Source organism: Ananas comosus, linkage group 17 (genome assembly GCF_001540865.1).
Source record: "Ananas comosus cultivar F153 linkage group 17, ASM154086v1, whole genome shotgun sequence".
In the NCBI taxonomy this organism is placed as follows: Eukaryota; Viridiplantae; Streptophyta; class Magnoliopsida; order Poales; family Bromeliaceae; genus Ananas; species Ananas comosus.
The window spans coordinates 1902358-1914822 of NC_033637.1; the positions used below are offsets into that span (position 1 = coordinate 1902358).

The 12465-nt window shown below is 34.8% G+C and overlaps 1 protein-coding gene across 3 annotated transcripts; it reads right to left on the reverse strand.

Moving 5' to 3' along the window:
• Positions 5596-12049, reverse strand: LOC109723500 (small RNA degrading nuclease 5). Of its 3 annotated transcripts, XM_020251885.1 has the most exons (15): positions 11869-12041; positions 10752-10808; positions 10608-10673; positions 9812-9945; positions 9552-9664; positions 9310-9417; positions 9158-9228; positions 8669-8728; positions 8473-8528; positions 8122-8182; positions 7771-8038; positions 7033-7214; positions 6644-6939; positions 6103-6227; positions 5596-6001 (listed from the first exon to the last, which is right to left on the reverse strand). In XM_020251885.1, exons 1-14 carry the CDS (start codon positions 11962-11964, stop codon positions 6104-6106), a joined length of 1692 nt encoding a protein of 563 aa, XP_020107474.1. In that variant the 5' UTR covers positions 11965-12041; the 3' UTR covers positions 5596-6001; position 6103. The 3 variants fall into 3 exon arrangements, with proteins under 3 accessions (XP_020107474.1, XP_020107475.1, XP_020107476.1); XM_020251886.1 differs by lacking the exon at positions 11869-12041 and having other exon boundaries at positions 9812-9902; XM_020251887.1 differs by lacking the exons at positions 5596-6001; positions 6103-6227 and having other exon boundaries at positions 6794-6904; positions 11869-12049.

Consider the following 12465-nt stretch of genomic DNA (forward strand, 5'->3'; position numbering starts at 1 on the left):
CTTTAAAAGCATCAAATTATTTGTGCTTGCGATTTTTTATCTATCAGATCGTATTATTAATAGTGTGTCCCATTAAGTTTTATTTACTAGTGTTACATGAATATTGAGACGATTTGAGGGATAAAAAATCGCAAGCATGTTGAACTTCTGTGCTTTTAAAATAACAGGAGCTCAACTCCTATATTATATATAGAGAGAGAGAGAGAGAAAGAGAGAGCTATTATACTATCGATAGTACCAAGCGCTTAGTGCTATAAAGTTTTTCGCCGTTAGATCTACCCTTTTAACCGTTAGATAATATTATTCAACCAACAACTCACTCAACTCTAGAGGACCACTATCATTCTAATTGCACATCTCTAATTCATTCAATGGTAGAAAATCTAATAGCATCAAGTGCTTGATACTATTAATAATATAGTAGCCTATTTCTCTCTCTCTCTCTCTTTATATATATATATATATATATATATATATATATATGAAAGAGAAACGCCAGATTCAATGATAGAATAGGGCACGTACGTATGCATGGGCGGCTAATCGGGCAGATGCACGAGTGGCGTGAAAATTTTGACGTTGGTTAGACAATTAAACACCAAGTTGGGTGGGTATTTTATTATTTAGTACAATATCATGGTAATATCTCTATTACATTATTTTTTGTGTTACACTTCAAAATTGGCATAACATTGAACTAATTATCTTTTACTTCTTTTTTTTCCCAGAAAAGGCCGGATCAAAGTTCTGCAATAGTTAGAGCTTTTTTTTTTGGCTTATTCATTTTTATCAGAATCGAGAGCCTGGCCCTTGTATAACAAAAATGTACTGGTTAAAATAGTCAGCGGATCGAATTACTTATAATTTTCTTGGACATCTCAATTTCTAAATTTTAAAATATTTCTAAAAAAATCTAAATTTCTAATTATGTGTCTGTGATTTATTGATTGTACTTGTTAAATCCATTAATTTTTAGCTGCAGACACAAGGAAGTTGCAAGATGAATTAAACTATAATGCGAGGACCACCTACATGTTAAAAGTACCCAAACTTTGGATACTAAAATACCAATCTGTAACAAATGGGTTTGATTTATAAACTTATTCAACACACAATCGTAAGATTCAAGTTGAGAAGAAAAAGGCTTATTAAATATTTAAGGACTAATTATAATAATCATTTATAAACTTATTTAACACATATACAATCGTAAGATTCAAGTTGAGAAAAAGGCTTATTAAACATTTAAGGACTAATTATAACAATAATTATTCCTTACGATACATATCAATGGAAGTAAAATTTAACTATTCGTGCAAAGTATGATTTGTGGTGGGCTTTTATATCTATTCTCGCATCACTATATGTGCATCAAAACCAACAAACTCTCTGGTTTAATTAAGTACCTTTCCACTTTTTTCTCTTCTCTAATTCATATATAGTTTCTGCGTCATCTACAGGCAGTGTAGGCATGGTTTTTTAAGCCTCTAGTTATAAATAGAGATTAGGTGAGGGATCGCGAGGAAATTAAGTAGGGCAACCCAAACTCCATATAAATTTTGCAAATCAATCGGCTCAAATTAATTAATAATACAAAGAACACCAAGGTTAGTGCATGTGCCATACGGAAAATTGACTTGTGCAGTATAATTCAACTAGCACATCAGCAGTAACGAGAGAAGAGCATTTTATTGTGACCATGGATCGAACTCTTCAATGAGAAGGGCAGATGTGAGCGGTCAAATTGTAAGTATATTTCCACGACTCGCGCCCGCATTGAAAAACTCGCGGTTGAAATTTTGTTAGGAATGAGGAATGCCCACAAGCAATACCCAAAGCACGTCCCAAATGAGGAATGTGACCTAGTTATGGAACAATGCACTACAACCTCCCACATTTATTTCTCCTTTAAAAGTTTGATGGTGGATCAAACCCCCCCCACTAGGAAAAATGCTCGTATATACGCCTTCTCCTGACCAAATCTTAAAAAGGTCGTTCAAAAGTACACTCTATATATTGTATGGGATTTCAATTAAGGTAGTATGTTGTTCGAGTTAGGACAATGCCAACTAATTCCTGGTTTGGTTAATTAAACAATCTAGTCCATGCACGTACAATCTCAGTATCGTGACAGCCCATATACCTTTTCGCTCGAATATTATGATTCTGAACTTTGACATGTATCACAGTTCGATCCTGCGCTACGCGCTAACATTAATTAGTCAGAGTTCTGTGACAAAATAAGCAAGGCATTTCGAAAGAAAAGGCATGACATAGTCATTGTAAATAAAACTGTTACGACGAGCGCAACAAAAAAAAAATGAAAAATGGCGAAAGTAAAATAGAACAAAAGGTAGTAAAAAAGAGATCAGAAGAATTTACGTGAAAAAGCCTTTTGTAGGAAAAATAATTAAAAAAATTACGAGCGAAAGAAGAGAAAGCTTTACTATAAAAAAGGAAATACAATGTTTTTACAGTCCAAGTCTCTATACCGCCTCTAGGGTTAAAAAAAATGGAAGAAGATTCTTAATGGTTATCTTCATTATCGGGCAAGCATTCATTTTGCATTCATAATTTTTTTTTTCATAATATTTTGTCACACCTCAAATCTGTTGGCAAATCAGGAGCGCAAAATCAACCTTGATGATCAAATTTCGAGGCTCATCTAACAAAGAGTGATCAGAAACTAAAGTATAATGCATGCAAATAGCTTATGTCAAGTGTACATGACTAACTTATTTAAAATACTGTTGGGATAGTACAGGAACTATTCATTCGTGTGGCTCTTTTGGTTTTCTTAAACTTTGTACGAGTTAGGTCCTCGTTACCCTACGGGACTAGTAGCCGTAATAGGCCTCTCACATCATAGCGTGCATCGGGCTCGAAAGAGTCGTTTGAATCGCATTAGCTCCGCATGAGATCTTATTAATGTTGGATGGGCATCATCAAGTGCTCATAAGTACTCGAAAAGTTTCTTCTCTCGTGTGCCCTGGATCTGAATCCGTATTCAAACTACCGTTGTTGAGACCCATGAAAGAGGTATTATTATATCGTGTCCGGTGAAAAAGTTTGGAGATCATTTTGAAATTAATAACCCAACTTTGTTTTTCCTTCGTTATCTTCTTCGAATTATTTCGTTAAATTATATTAACGACTCTAAAAGCTGCAGTCATTAAGCACTGCTAATGGAGTCCACAATCTCATGGTTGAAAAGGAGGTGAATTCATTAGCTTTAACACTAATTAATCCGACTAATCTTAAACCAAAATGGTCTGTTATTAATTTTATCCCGATGTATGACACACAAACAAATAACATCTTAATTTACGTTGGCGCCATTCCTATTTTACAACTACAAACAAATTAGTTATGTAGTCCATTAGAAGCTAAACAATTAACAGTTCATACTTATCCTCCCCACATGCAAATATATATATATATATATATATACAACTACATAATGGAATGAGGTGGGAAAGGTTTGAAGTAGCTTTCACCAAATGCGGGAGCCCTTAATTAGAAGGGTTCCGTGTAAAGCCTTGAATTAACTAGTTTCCTAACATGGTTATTAATTTCCTTAAGATCAAAAAGGAAAACCCCTAAGCTTGTAAATTATTGGACGTGAAAACACCTTTGAAAGCAACAAGTAACAATCTCGAGTTGAACCATAAATACACCTCCCTATCTATTCCCAACATGCACCTGACCCTAACACTATCTAAAGCAACATACTCAACGGCCATCTAAATCAATTTAGAGTTTGTTCCACATTAAAATATGTTATTCAATTAATTATATTCACCTATAATATATATTCTGAATATTCTATGGTTTTAGTATTGGAAATAGAAAATAATCGCATTTCTAATAAGAGATTATATACACTGAAAAGCATGGAATCAACTCTTCATTTAGTTTGTAGGGTCACTGGTTGGTTTTTTGGCTAGCCTACATTTTTTTTTTCGACAAATTAGTAATTAATTAATCAATTTGTTCTCAAGCGTTTCAGATAATGTCTAAACCCATTTTATTTAATTTCTTAAAGCTAGCACTTAATTTGATCTTTTTAAGTTTTTACCGGTTTACAAGAAAATTAGTGACATCCAAATAGTCCCCCGTGTGGGTTTAAGGCGTTAATTAACTTAACCTAGCCATATTTGCGCTAACTCCAAGTTGCATTCACTTCAAGTGGAGAATTCTGCGAACAGAAGGACTTCGATTTTCTACTGTAGCAAATAGTTAAAATGAGTATATGAGACACAGACTAATAATATAAGCTTCAAAATTAAATAGAAATTTCAATTTTTTTTTGAGAAATAGGTAGCACGCTACCCGCTTCATTCAATCAGACGATGAATTAAGCTACATGGGTGAGGCAGCAGGACCTCGAGAAAGGCGAAAAATCGAAAAAGCCAAAAGGCCAAAAAATAAAAAAAGAAAAAAAGAAAAAAAAAAGGCTATTTCTCATTTAGAAATTTCAATTTTTAAAGTTACGTTCTTGTCGTAGAACAAATTAAGGCTATTTCTCATTTTTTTGCTTTTTGTTTCTTTTTTGGTGCTCTTCTAATAGCTCTGCTCAAATGTTAACGCAAGAAACCAAGCAAAAGAAACAAGCCTGGAGTGCATTGCCGTAAAGAATTTACGCACCAAAATTCAATAATATAAGCCAAAAAGTTTTAGCCACATCTTAAATATAGTTTTAGACAAAGTTATAAGGTCACATTTTACTTTCCACTTGAATACCATCCCTCCACTTCATTTGTTAGAGCCTATAAAAGTCGATTCCTTGTGATTGTACAACACCATGTTTAATTTCTAACTGCAACCTAACGATAAAGTATACATATGTATATATACCTGATGACGTGTTGAGAGTCAATTATGGCTGGCTCAGAATGAAAGATAAACCAATATAAGGAGATAATTACTTACATATGTCTCCTCGCGACACAAACGCATAATTTACAGCTAAAATAAAGATTATGTTGTTATCTTTGTTGACTTATAGTTATGGAGCATTGGCTTAAGATAGTAAAAGATTGTGACAGCTTAGCTACTCCTAATTTTTGGGTTGGACAAGAAACCCTAATGATGGTTTCGGTGTGTTTTCGCGGTGGCGACGGTTTCAGGAACTGCTTTTGTTAATGAATAACGGATGTGGATTCAGTAGCGATAGCGATATTAATCGACCCCGATAGCCTGATTATCCGGTCCAAATATGGCCATTAAGGAAAGTAAGATTGAAACAACAGGTTTTGACTCCTTCGCTACGAAGAGACTATCACATTTGCAACAAAATATATATTGTCTTATTTTAAACCAAGTGGTTCGAATGGGTTTTTCAACAGCATATTTAGTTCGGTTAGTAATAAATGAACATGAGACCATAAAACGTACGAAAAAAAAGTCCAAGATCTTACTCCAAATTGACAAACCACAATTAATTTTTGAACAAGTCATTCAGAACTTATTATAGTCAAAACGTATCATCGTAAAATTAGTATTTGATAAAACGTGTAGATACTAGCTTGCTTACGCAGCACAAGAAATGCATACTATAGTACACAGTAACATATTGTTCGCAGAAATGCGAAGGGTCAAGCAAAGATTGGCTCATTTCATGATTCCATCATCAACTAATTAAATAACAAACATAAGTTTGAAGTAACTAGCTCCCAGAAAAAAAAATTACAAAATTTGACTATGGAGCTGCAGTTATGAGGTGTTTTTTGTAATTTGTACACTCTTAGGTTACCTTGTAAGCCACCCGATTTTATCATTTCGTGTTCATTGAAAAAAAAAGTCAAATTAAATAAATGTTAATGTAGGTTTTCTTCTGCATGCAATTGAAAAATATTGCACGGCTTCAGTTTGAACTCCCAAAATCTGAGGTGGCAATTTGACGCCGAATTCGCTCGTCACCGGGCCTGTAATATTCGTCTGCGAGTTCCTCTAGGTACTGCAGAATCGGAATGGAATTCGCTGGTACCTATGAGCAAGACTTGAGAAATAGCAGGCAACAAAAGTTTATTGTTAGAAATTCATTGCTTGAATAAGTCTAGGAAAAGGAAAGATAAGAAGGACGAAGAAAAGTAAGCATACCCTAATGTTTGACGCATGCAAAACACAAACCAACTTCTGCTTGGGCTTGAAGCTCTTCCAAAGCTTGAACGATATTTTCACGGCTGACTCCCATCGCACTGTTTTCTTTGAGCATTTTCCTTAATCTTCACCAATAAGCACAATCATCCAAGGAAGCAACAAAGAAGAAAACCAATCACAAAGGAAGGGGTTAGTAAAACCATGAAGAAATAGTCAGCTTCTCACACACACACGGGGAGAGAGAGAGAGAGAGAGAGAGAGAGAGAGAGAGAGAGAGAGAGAGAGAGAGAAGCCAATTTCATGCACGTGTAGCAACGCAACCACTTCTCAGTACCCAAAAAGACCCAGGTCAATTTGCATATCTTATAACTTGTAATAGAAAATCATGACAATCACCTACTTAAGTCAAAGAAACCAAAAAATAAAGAATTTAGAGAACAACAGCAATAATTGGAAAAAATAAGAAGAGGAAACGATGTCAATTTAGATAAACAGAATATAAATGTAAAAATGCTTCTAGATGTACGGCATAGCTTTGTACCTTTGAACTAGAGGCGTATCTCCATGACCAGTGGAGACAATAAGCATCGCATTATCAGGCAATGAATTATACACTCCTCGAATTTTAGCATCAATGTCGGTTAAAATATTCTTCAATTCGGGGCATACATTATCATGCTTTGCTCTTTTCTTGGCCTTTCTCTTATCACATGTGCGCAGTGAGATCACCTCCGCAACACGATATTTCAACCTCTCTGAATCACGCGTTTGTGTCCTAAGGCAAGAGATCAATCCGGAAAACCTGCTCCAAATAAAGCTAACCTTTTCATTCTTTACCTACAGTAAAAATAAAACTTGTATTGAAGCAACCAAAGTTAAAAAAAAAAAAATCAGTAACTCATTATATGATGAAGTTACTGGAAAGCTAACCTCCTTTATAACTCTAGAGAGAGCCTCATTATCTGAAAACACTGAAATTGAATTGCATGATTCATCGGAATATCTCTTTACTACAAACGTATCATCAATGAGAGTGCAGGTTTTGCCACTTTGGTTCAAAACTGAAACCAGCTTTCTCCGCATGAATGAAGGAGGTGAGCCAAAATCTGGTCCTGGTGCCACAAAAATCATTTATACTAGATAATTATAAAATATCTCAGTCATGTTACAGCATAGAAATCTAACCCCAAGTTATCTATCATAGAAGGCAAAATATCTTCCAACCAAGATTTCTAGGATACTGCAAACTATAATTACAAAAATTGTCAACTACAAATTCAGTAACTGAAGTTTGAGTTTGACCTGGGTTCCAATTTCATCCCCAGAGTTTTAATTACAAAAAACTTAGTCCCTGAATTCTAGCCTCAATTTCATTTTCAAGCTTAAGAGTTTCAATTTAGTCCCTGAAGTTTGAACGTGATTTCAATTTTGGCTGCAAAACTGGACCTCATTTTCAACTTCATCCTCTGAGTTTCAATTTTAACAAAGGATAGTTTAATGATGGTGCTTACATGGTTCTTTCTTAGAAGATAAATTAGAGAAAGGACATTGTTGTTACGCAGAACAGTTTTCAAGGACTAAAATTTGAGTTGGTTACAATTGAACCTATGAAGAGGAAATTCAAACCTGGTCCAACTTCAATGGCTCAAATATTAGCACATGCCTTACCATGCTTAATCTTTAAAAGTGCAAGCTCCATGGCAGCTCTTGCATCTTCAATACTGTCATGCCCATGTCCAGAACTTTGGATTTCCTGAGATAGAAATCTCCTAGCTAGGACACGTAAAGCCACCTTGTACTGCGAGCCGCGATGGTGCTTGTATAAAACAGCAGTGTCGATTACCAAATCATGAGACATCTTTAGTGCTAGAAGGTCATTTTCTAGAGAATGACCAACAAGAATCGTTTCTTTGTGGACTAGCTGAAGAAATTCATCCTAAAGAATACAAAGTAAGAAATACCATTAAATGGAGTGTACAATAAAGACTACAAGAGAGGAAGAAGCTAGACCATTAGCACCTGAATGTCCTTGAGGGTTGTTGTCACATCATTTAGCATTTCAGCAGTGATTCCACTGAACCTGTAGTACCCAGAGGGTTAACTTCATTACATAAATGTATATCAAGTCCTATCCAAGAATCAAACAAATGAAACAACTGAGTGCATGATCACAAGTATACTGACAAGGGTGTGAAATATTATGATTAAGAGCCAATACTCTCTCACTCTGAATATTAAGTATGCATATTGGCAAGTAAACTTGATTACCATACTTGAACTTTCAGTAATAGATATTTGTCCGTAAGTTCACACATAATTATTATAAATGTAGTCAAAAGAAAAAAAAATGGCAGAGTCACTTATATAAACCTTGTATTGTAGTCAATGATAGCATTGCAAGGCTTAACTAGTTCATCCAGCACCACCTGCAATAAGAAACCATATTAGGTCAAATAAAATAACCATATTTTGAATATTATACGCAAATCCCTGCTACCAATTAATGTATTCCAAGAAACAACTTTGTATATTTTCTTCATGAAAAAAGGAGAACGAAGATATTTACCTCTCCTGCAATATTAACTAATGTCACCCTTGTAAGTTCAAACCCAGCTGCAGTCACGCACTAGTAAAATTAAAAATGAACATTGTTATCAGAGAATAATTATAAAAAAAAGAAAAAAAAAGTACATTCACTTTGAGTCACAGTATTTTCAGCTTCATCAAAATTAACAGAAAGACCAGCAATACAGTACTTTAGTATCACACGTCAACTGCACTTGAACACAATCTGCATGGTGCTACAAGCTTCTAGTCGCTATTGTGAGAAATCTAACTTCAGGCACTAGTTGTTTGTGCTGAGTTCATAGGTAATACTAATTTAAGCAAAACAAACTTAATGAATACAATGCCCATTGTTAACCAATTTAAATATTCAGGCTCTTGATTAGTCAACCATGTTGGCGTTGAACATCCCCAAACAAGGAAATATCAAAATGTTTCAAGTAGGCATCATTCATTTTTAGTATATATAAGTTAATACTTGCATCCTTACCATCTCACAATCAAGTGCAAGAATGTCATAAAATGAAGCACCAGTAGGAGCGGGAACAGTGGAGACAATATCTGAATAAAACGGCAAGCGTTAAAAACTGAAAAAAAAAGTCAGGATAAAATGATAAAGAAAATAGCAATCTAAAATGAAACCTGGCACATTGAAAAGATACCCATTATCCTCTAGCTCCTTTTTTGAAAGTGTATAGTATGTAACAGGAAATGGAAGATCCTTTAAATTCTGTAAACTCGATGGTTTTCCTGTAACCAGAAGCACACATCATTAGTGAGGTAGATATTCCTTTTATCAGAAGACACAAATGATAAAATAGTAGTAATTACTGTTTAAACATGCGATCTTCCATCCAATAGGAAGCAAGTCCATGCTCACTAACCTTGCTCAAAAGTTTGTTTGGGTGCTCTGGTTGCCAAATCAATTGGCTCACGCTTTCGTTTCACTTTGCATGTTAGGAGTGCGTCAATAGTTTGCATTTCATCTGACACACAACTGGTATCATATAAAAAAAAAACATATCAGTAGACAGCAGAGGTAAAAATGTTGTACTACCTAAAGTGCCACTATAGAAAGCATCTATCTTATAGGGATTGAAATATCACAACACTATAATGGCATTTCACAGAACTGATAACAGACCTCAAAGCTGAAACTGGCTTTGGGATACCACAACATTCTTTTAGACCAGAAAGAATGCTGGAGGATGACATGTATAATGCTGCATCCAATCCTGGAACATAGAGTAGGATGACTTTCCGTATAAGTGGCTTGTTCTGAAGATCATAGACAAGTAATTAGCGTCCATATACGGACCTTTGCAGAATGAACAATGTTATTCCAACAATCAACCAAACGTTCACGAGCAATGAAGAAGTTAAGATTGCAAACTAATTGTAAAAAATTGGAATGTATCAACATATTTAAAAAAGAGTTAGCATTCACTAACTAAGAAGGATTGTGCAAAAGAGAATAATTTCAATATGATACCAAGCTTTGTCTTGTCATACTGAAATAATGGCAAAGCTTTTAGGATTGTCAATTCATGTTTTTCATAATGAAAAGGTACTTATATACTAATATCAGTTAAGTGATATTTCAGTTTTAAACAAATTACTCCTGAAATGTTGGGAAAATCATGATAAATTGGAAAAACCATGTTCGAACTACTGGCGATCACCAGCTGTTCCTCCAACATTATTGATCATGTCAATACAAAGTGTTCCTTGTTCATAGATCAGGGTTGTAACATATGTTGTTTATACAAGTCCTTTTAAAATACAAAATAGAATGTATAACTACTAGATGGGTTACGTAGATGTTCTAGGGTCACATGTTCTTGAAAGTTCACTACAAAATACAACAACAAAATGCCAGAACATCATACAGTTAATAGCACATTTGAAACTTATACAAAAGAAGGACAGACAGATCATACTTTGACAAAGACCCAAGATGGCAAGAGACCATCACCAATAACCCAGGTGACAAGTCCTTGAATATCCTGCTCCAAAGTGCAAGGAAGCATCAAAATACCGTTGTAAAAGGTAAAGTCGCTCAAAATCAAAATTATAGAAGAAACCTGTAAATCTAATGTTGAGCCAGGAGCCGGAGTCTTAAAAATAAGATCAGCCTTTGCCTGAAAGCAATATATCAGAGCCAAAAGAATGAAGACAGTTATCAAGAAAACTGCACTCAGAAGTTAAAATCACAAAACAAAGTTGGAATCAATGAATAGCATTAATATTCAATCACTAACATGCAAATAATATTCATTAAGAATAAAATAAGTTAAAGAGAAATCATTTCCATAAGAGGGAAAAAAAAATGAGGTAATCCACCACTAAAAATTCTTCTATTATCGACGCCATCGTAAACCTGGTACCCTCTTTTATTCGGCATACAGGGCAATAACTATGCAGCATATAGTTTATGTTTCATGCATCATCATCAAACAGTACGATACACATGTCAAAAACTATATTTTTGTTTCCACTTTAAAATTAATTTAGACAAGACACATACCAAGCAGCCATAGATCAACATACAACACTCAATCATGTTGGATACAACGTTTAAATTCCAAAAAACAACATTAATAAAGTAATGAAGCATATTGAAAGTATGCAATAGTGTTATTCTGAACTAATTGTATACAGTTAGTAAAAAGATCAACGAAAGCTAAGCAAAACACCATCAAACATATAAAAACAATGTCGATTATGCATTCTAATTCCTAAAATCTTAGTCTGCATAACTTAATCCCACAATCATCTNAAGCATATTGACAGTATGCAATAGTGTTATTCTGAACTAATCGTATACAGTTAGTAAAAAGATCAACGAAAGCTAAGCAAAACACCATCAAACATATAAAAACAATGTCGATTATGCATTCTAATTCCTAAAATCTTAGTCTGCATAACTTAATCCCACAATCATCTATCGTCAAACAATATCATGTCTCCCTAATATCCTATTGCAGTACATGCTCTGAGCAGCTAATTCCCAAAAAAAATAAATAAATAAATAAATAAATCTGATTCTCAACATGTAAACTACTCCCGCACGCCTTTAAATTGTGACGACGATAGAAACTATCGATATTTAGATCAAAAAAGGAAAGGAAAAGGGGAAACTTGATGCTCGTATAGAAACCTCATAAGAAGAGAGAGAGAGAGAGAGAGAGAGAGACTCACGTCGGGGCCATAAATGTCGAAGTAGGGAGTAGCGGTGGTGGCGCCGCGGCTCTCTTCGCTAGGGTTTTGGGGGCTCTCGCACGAGGAGGAACCCATCGCCGCGAAGGGTTTTTGGTTGTGAGGAGCAGCTTTTGCCGTGTCGAGACTCGAGAGGAAGCGGCGAAGGAGAACGAAAGTAGAGAAGGCGAAATCGCAAGCGCCTCGGTCCGGCTGGCTTGCGTTTCGTTGGAGTCCAAAGTTTGGACTCGAGTCGCGAAGTTTGGGTGCGGGTCGTAATATCGGTCCGTGTTGGCCCGATTATCTGAAGTCACCTGATGACTGACTATCTGAATTTTAAATTTTTTATTTTTATCCTATATGATAAAAAAAGGAAAAGGTAGCTGTGTAGTTTTTCTTCTTCTTTTTTTTTGTTCTTAATATTTTTAAAATTATGTTCAGTTATTTGATCAAAATGAATATTTAATTAATAATTCGCTTGAGAGTAAAAATCAAGTACACTGTTTGATTAAATCTTAGATCAGCTAATTAAAAAAGTTATCGTATTAAAGGCTAAGGTTCCTATTTTTGTGCACTTATCTTTATTTTTAATGGACCCTC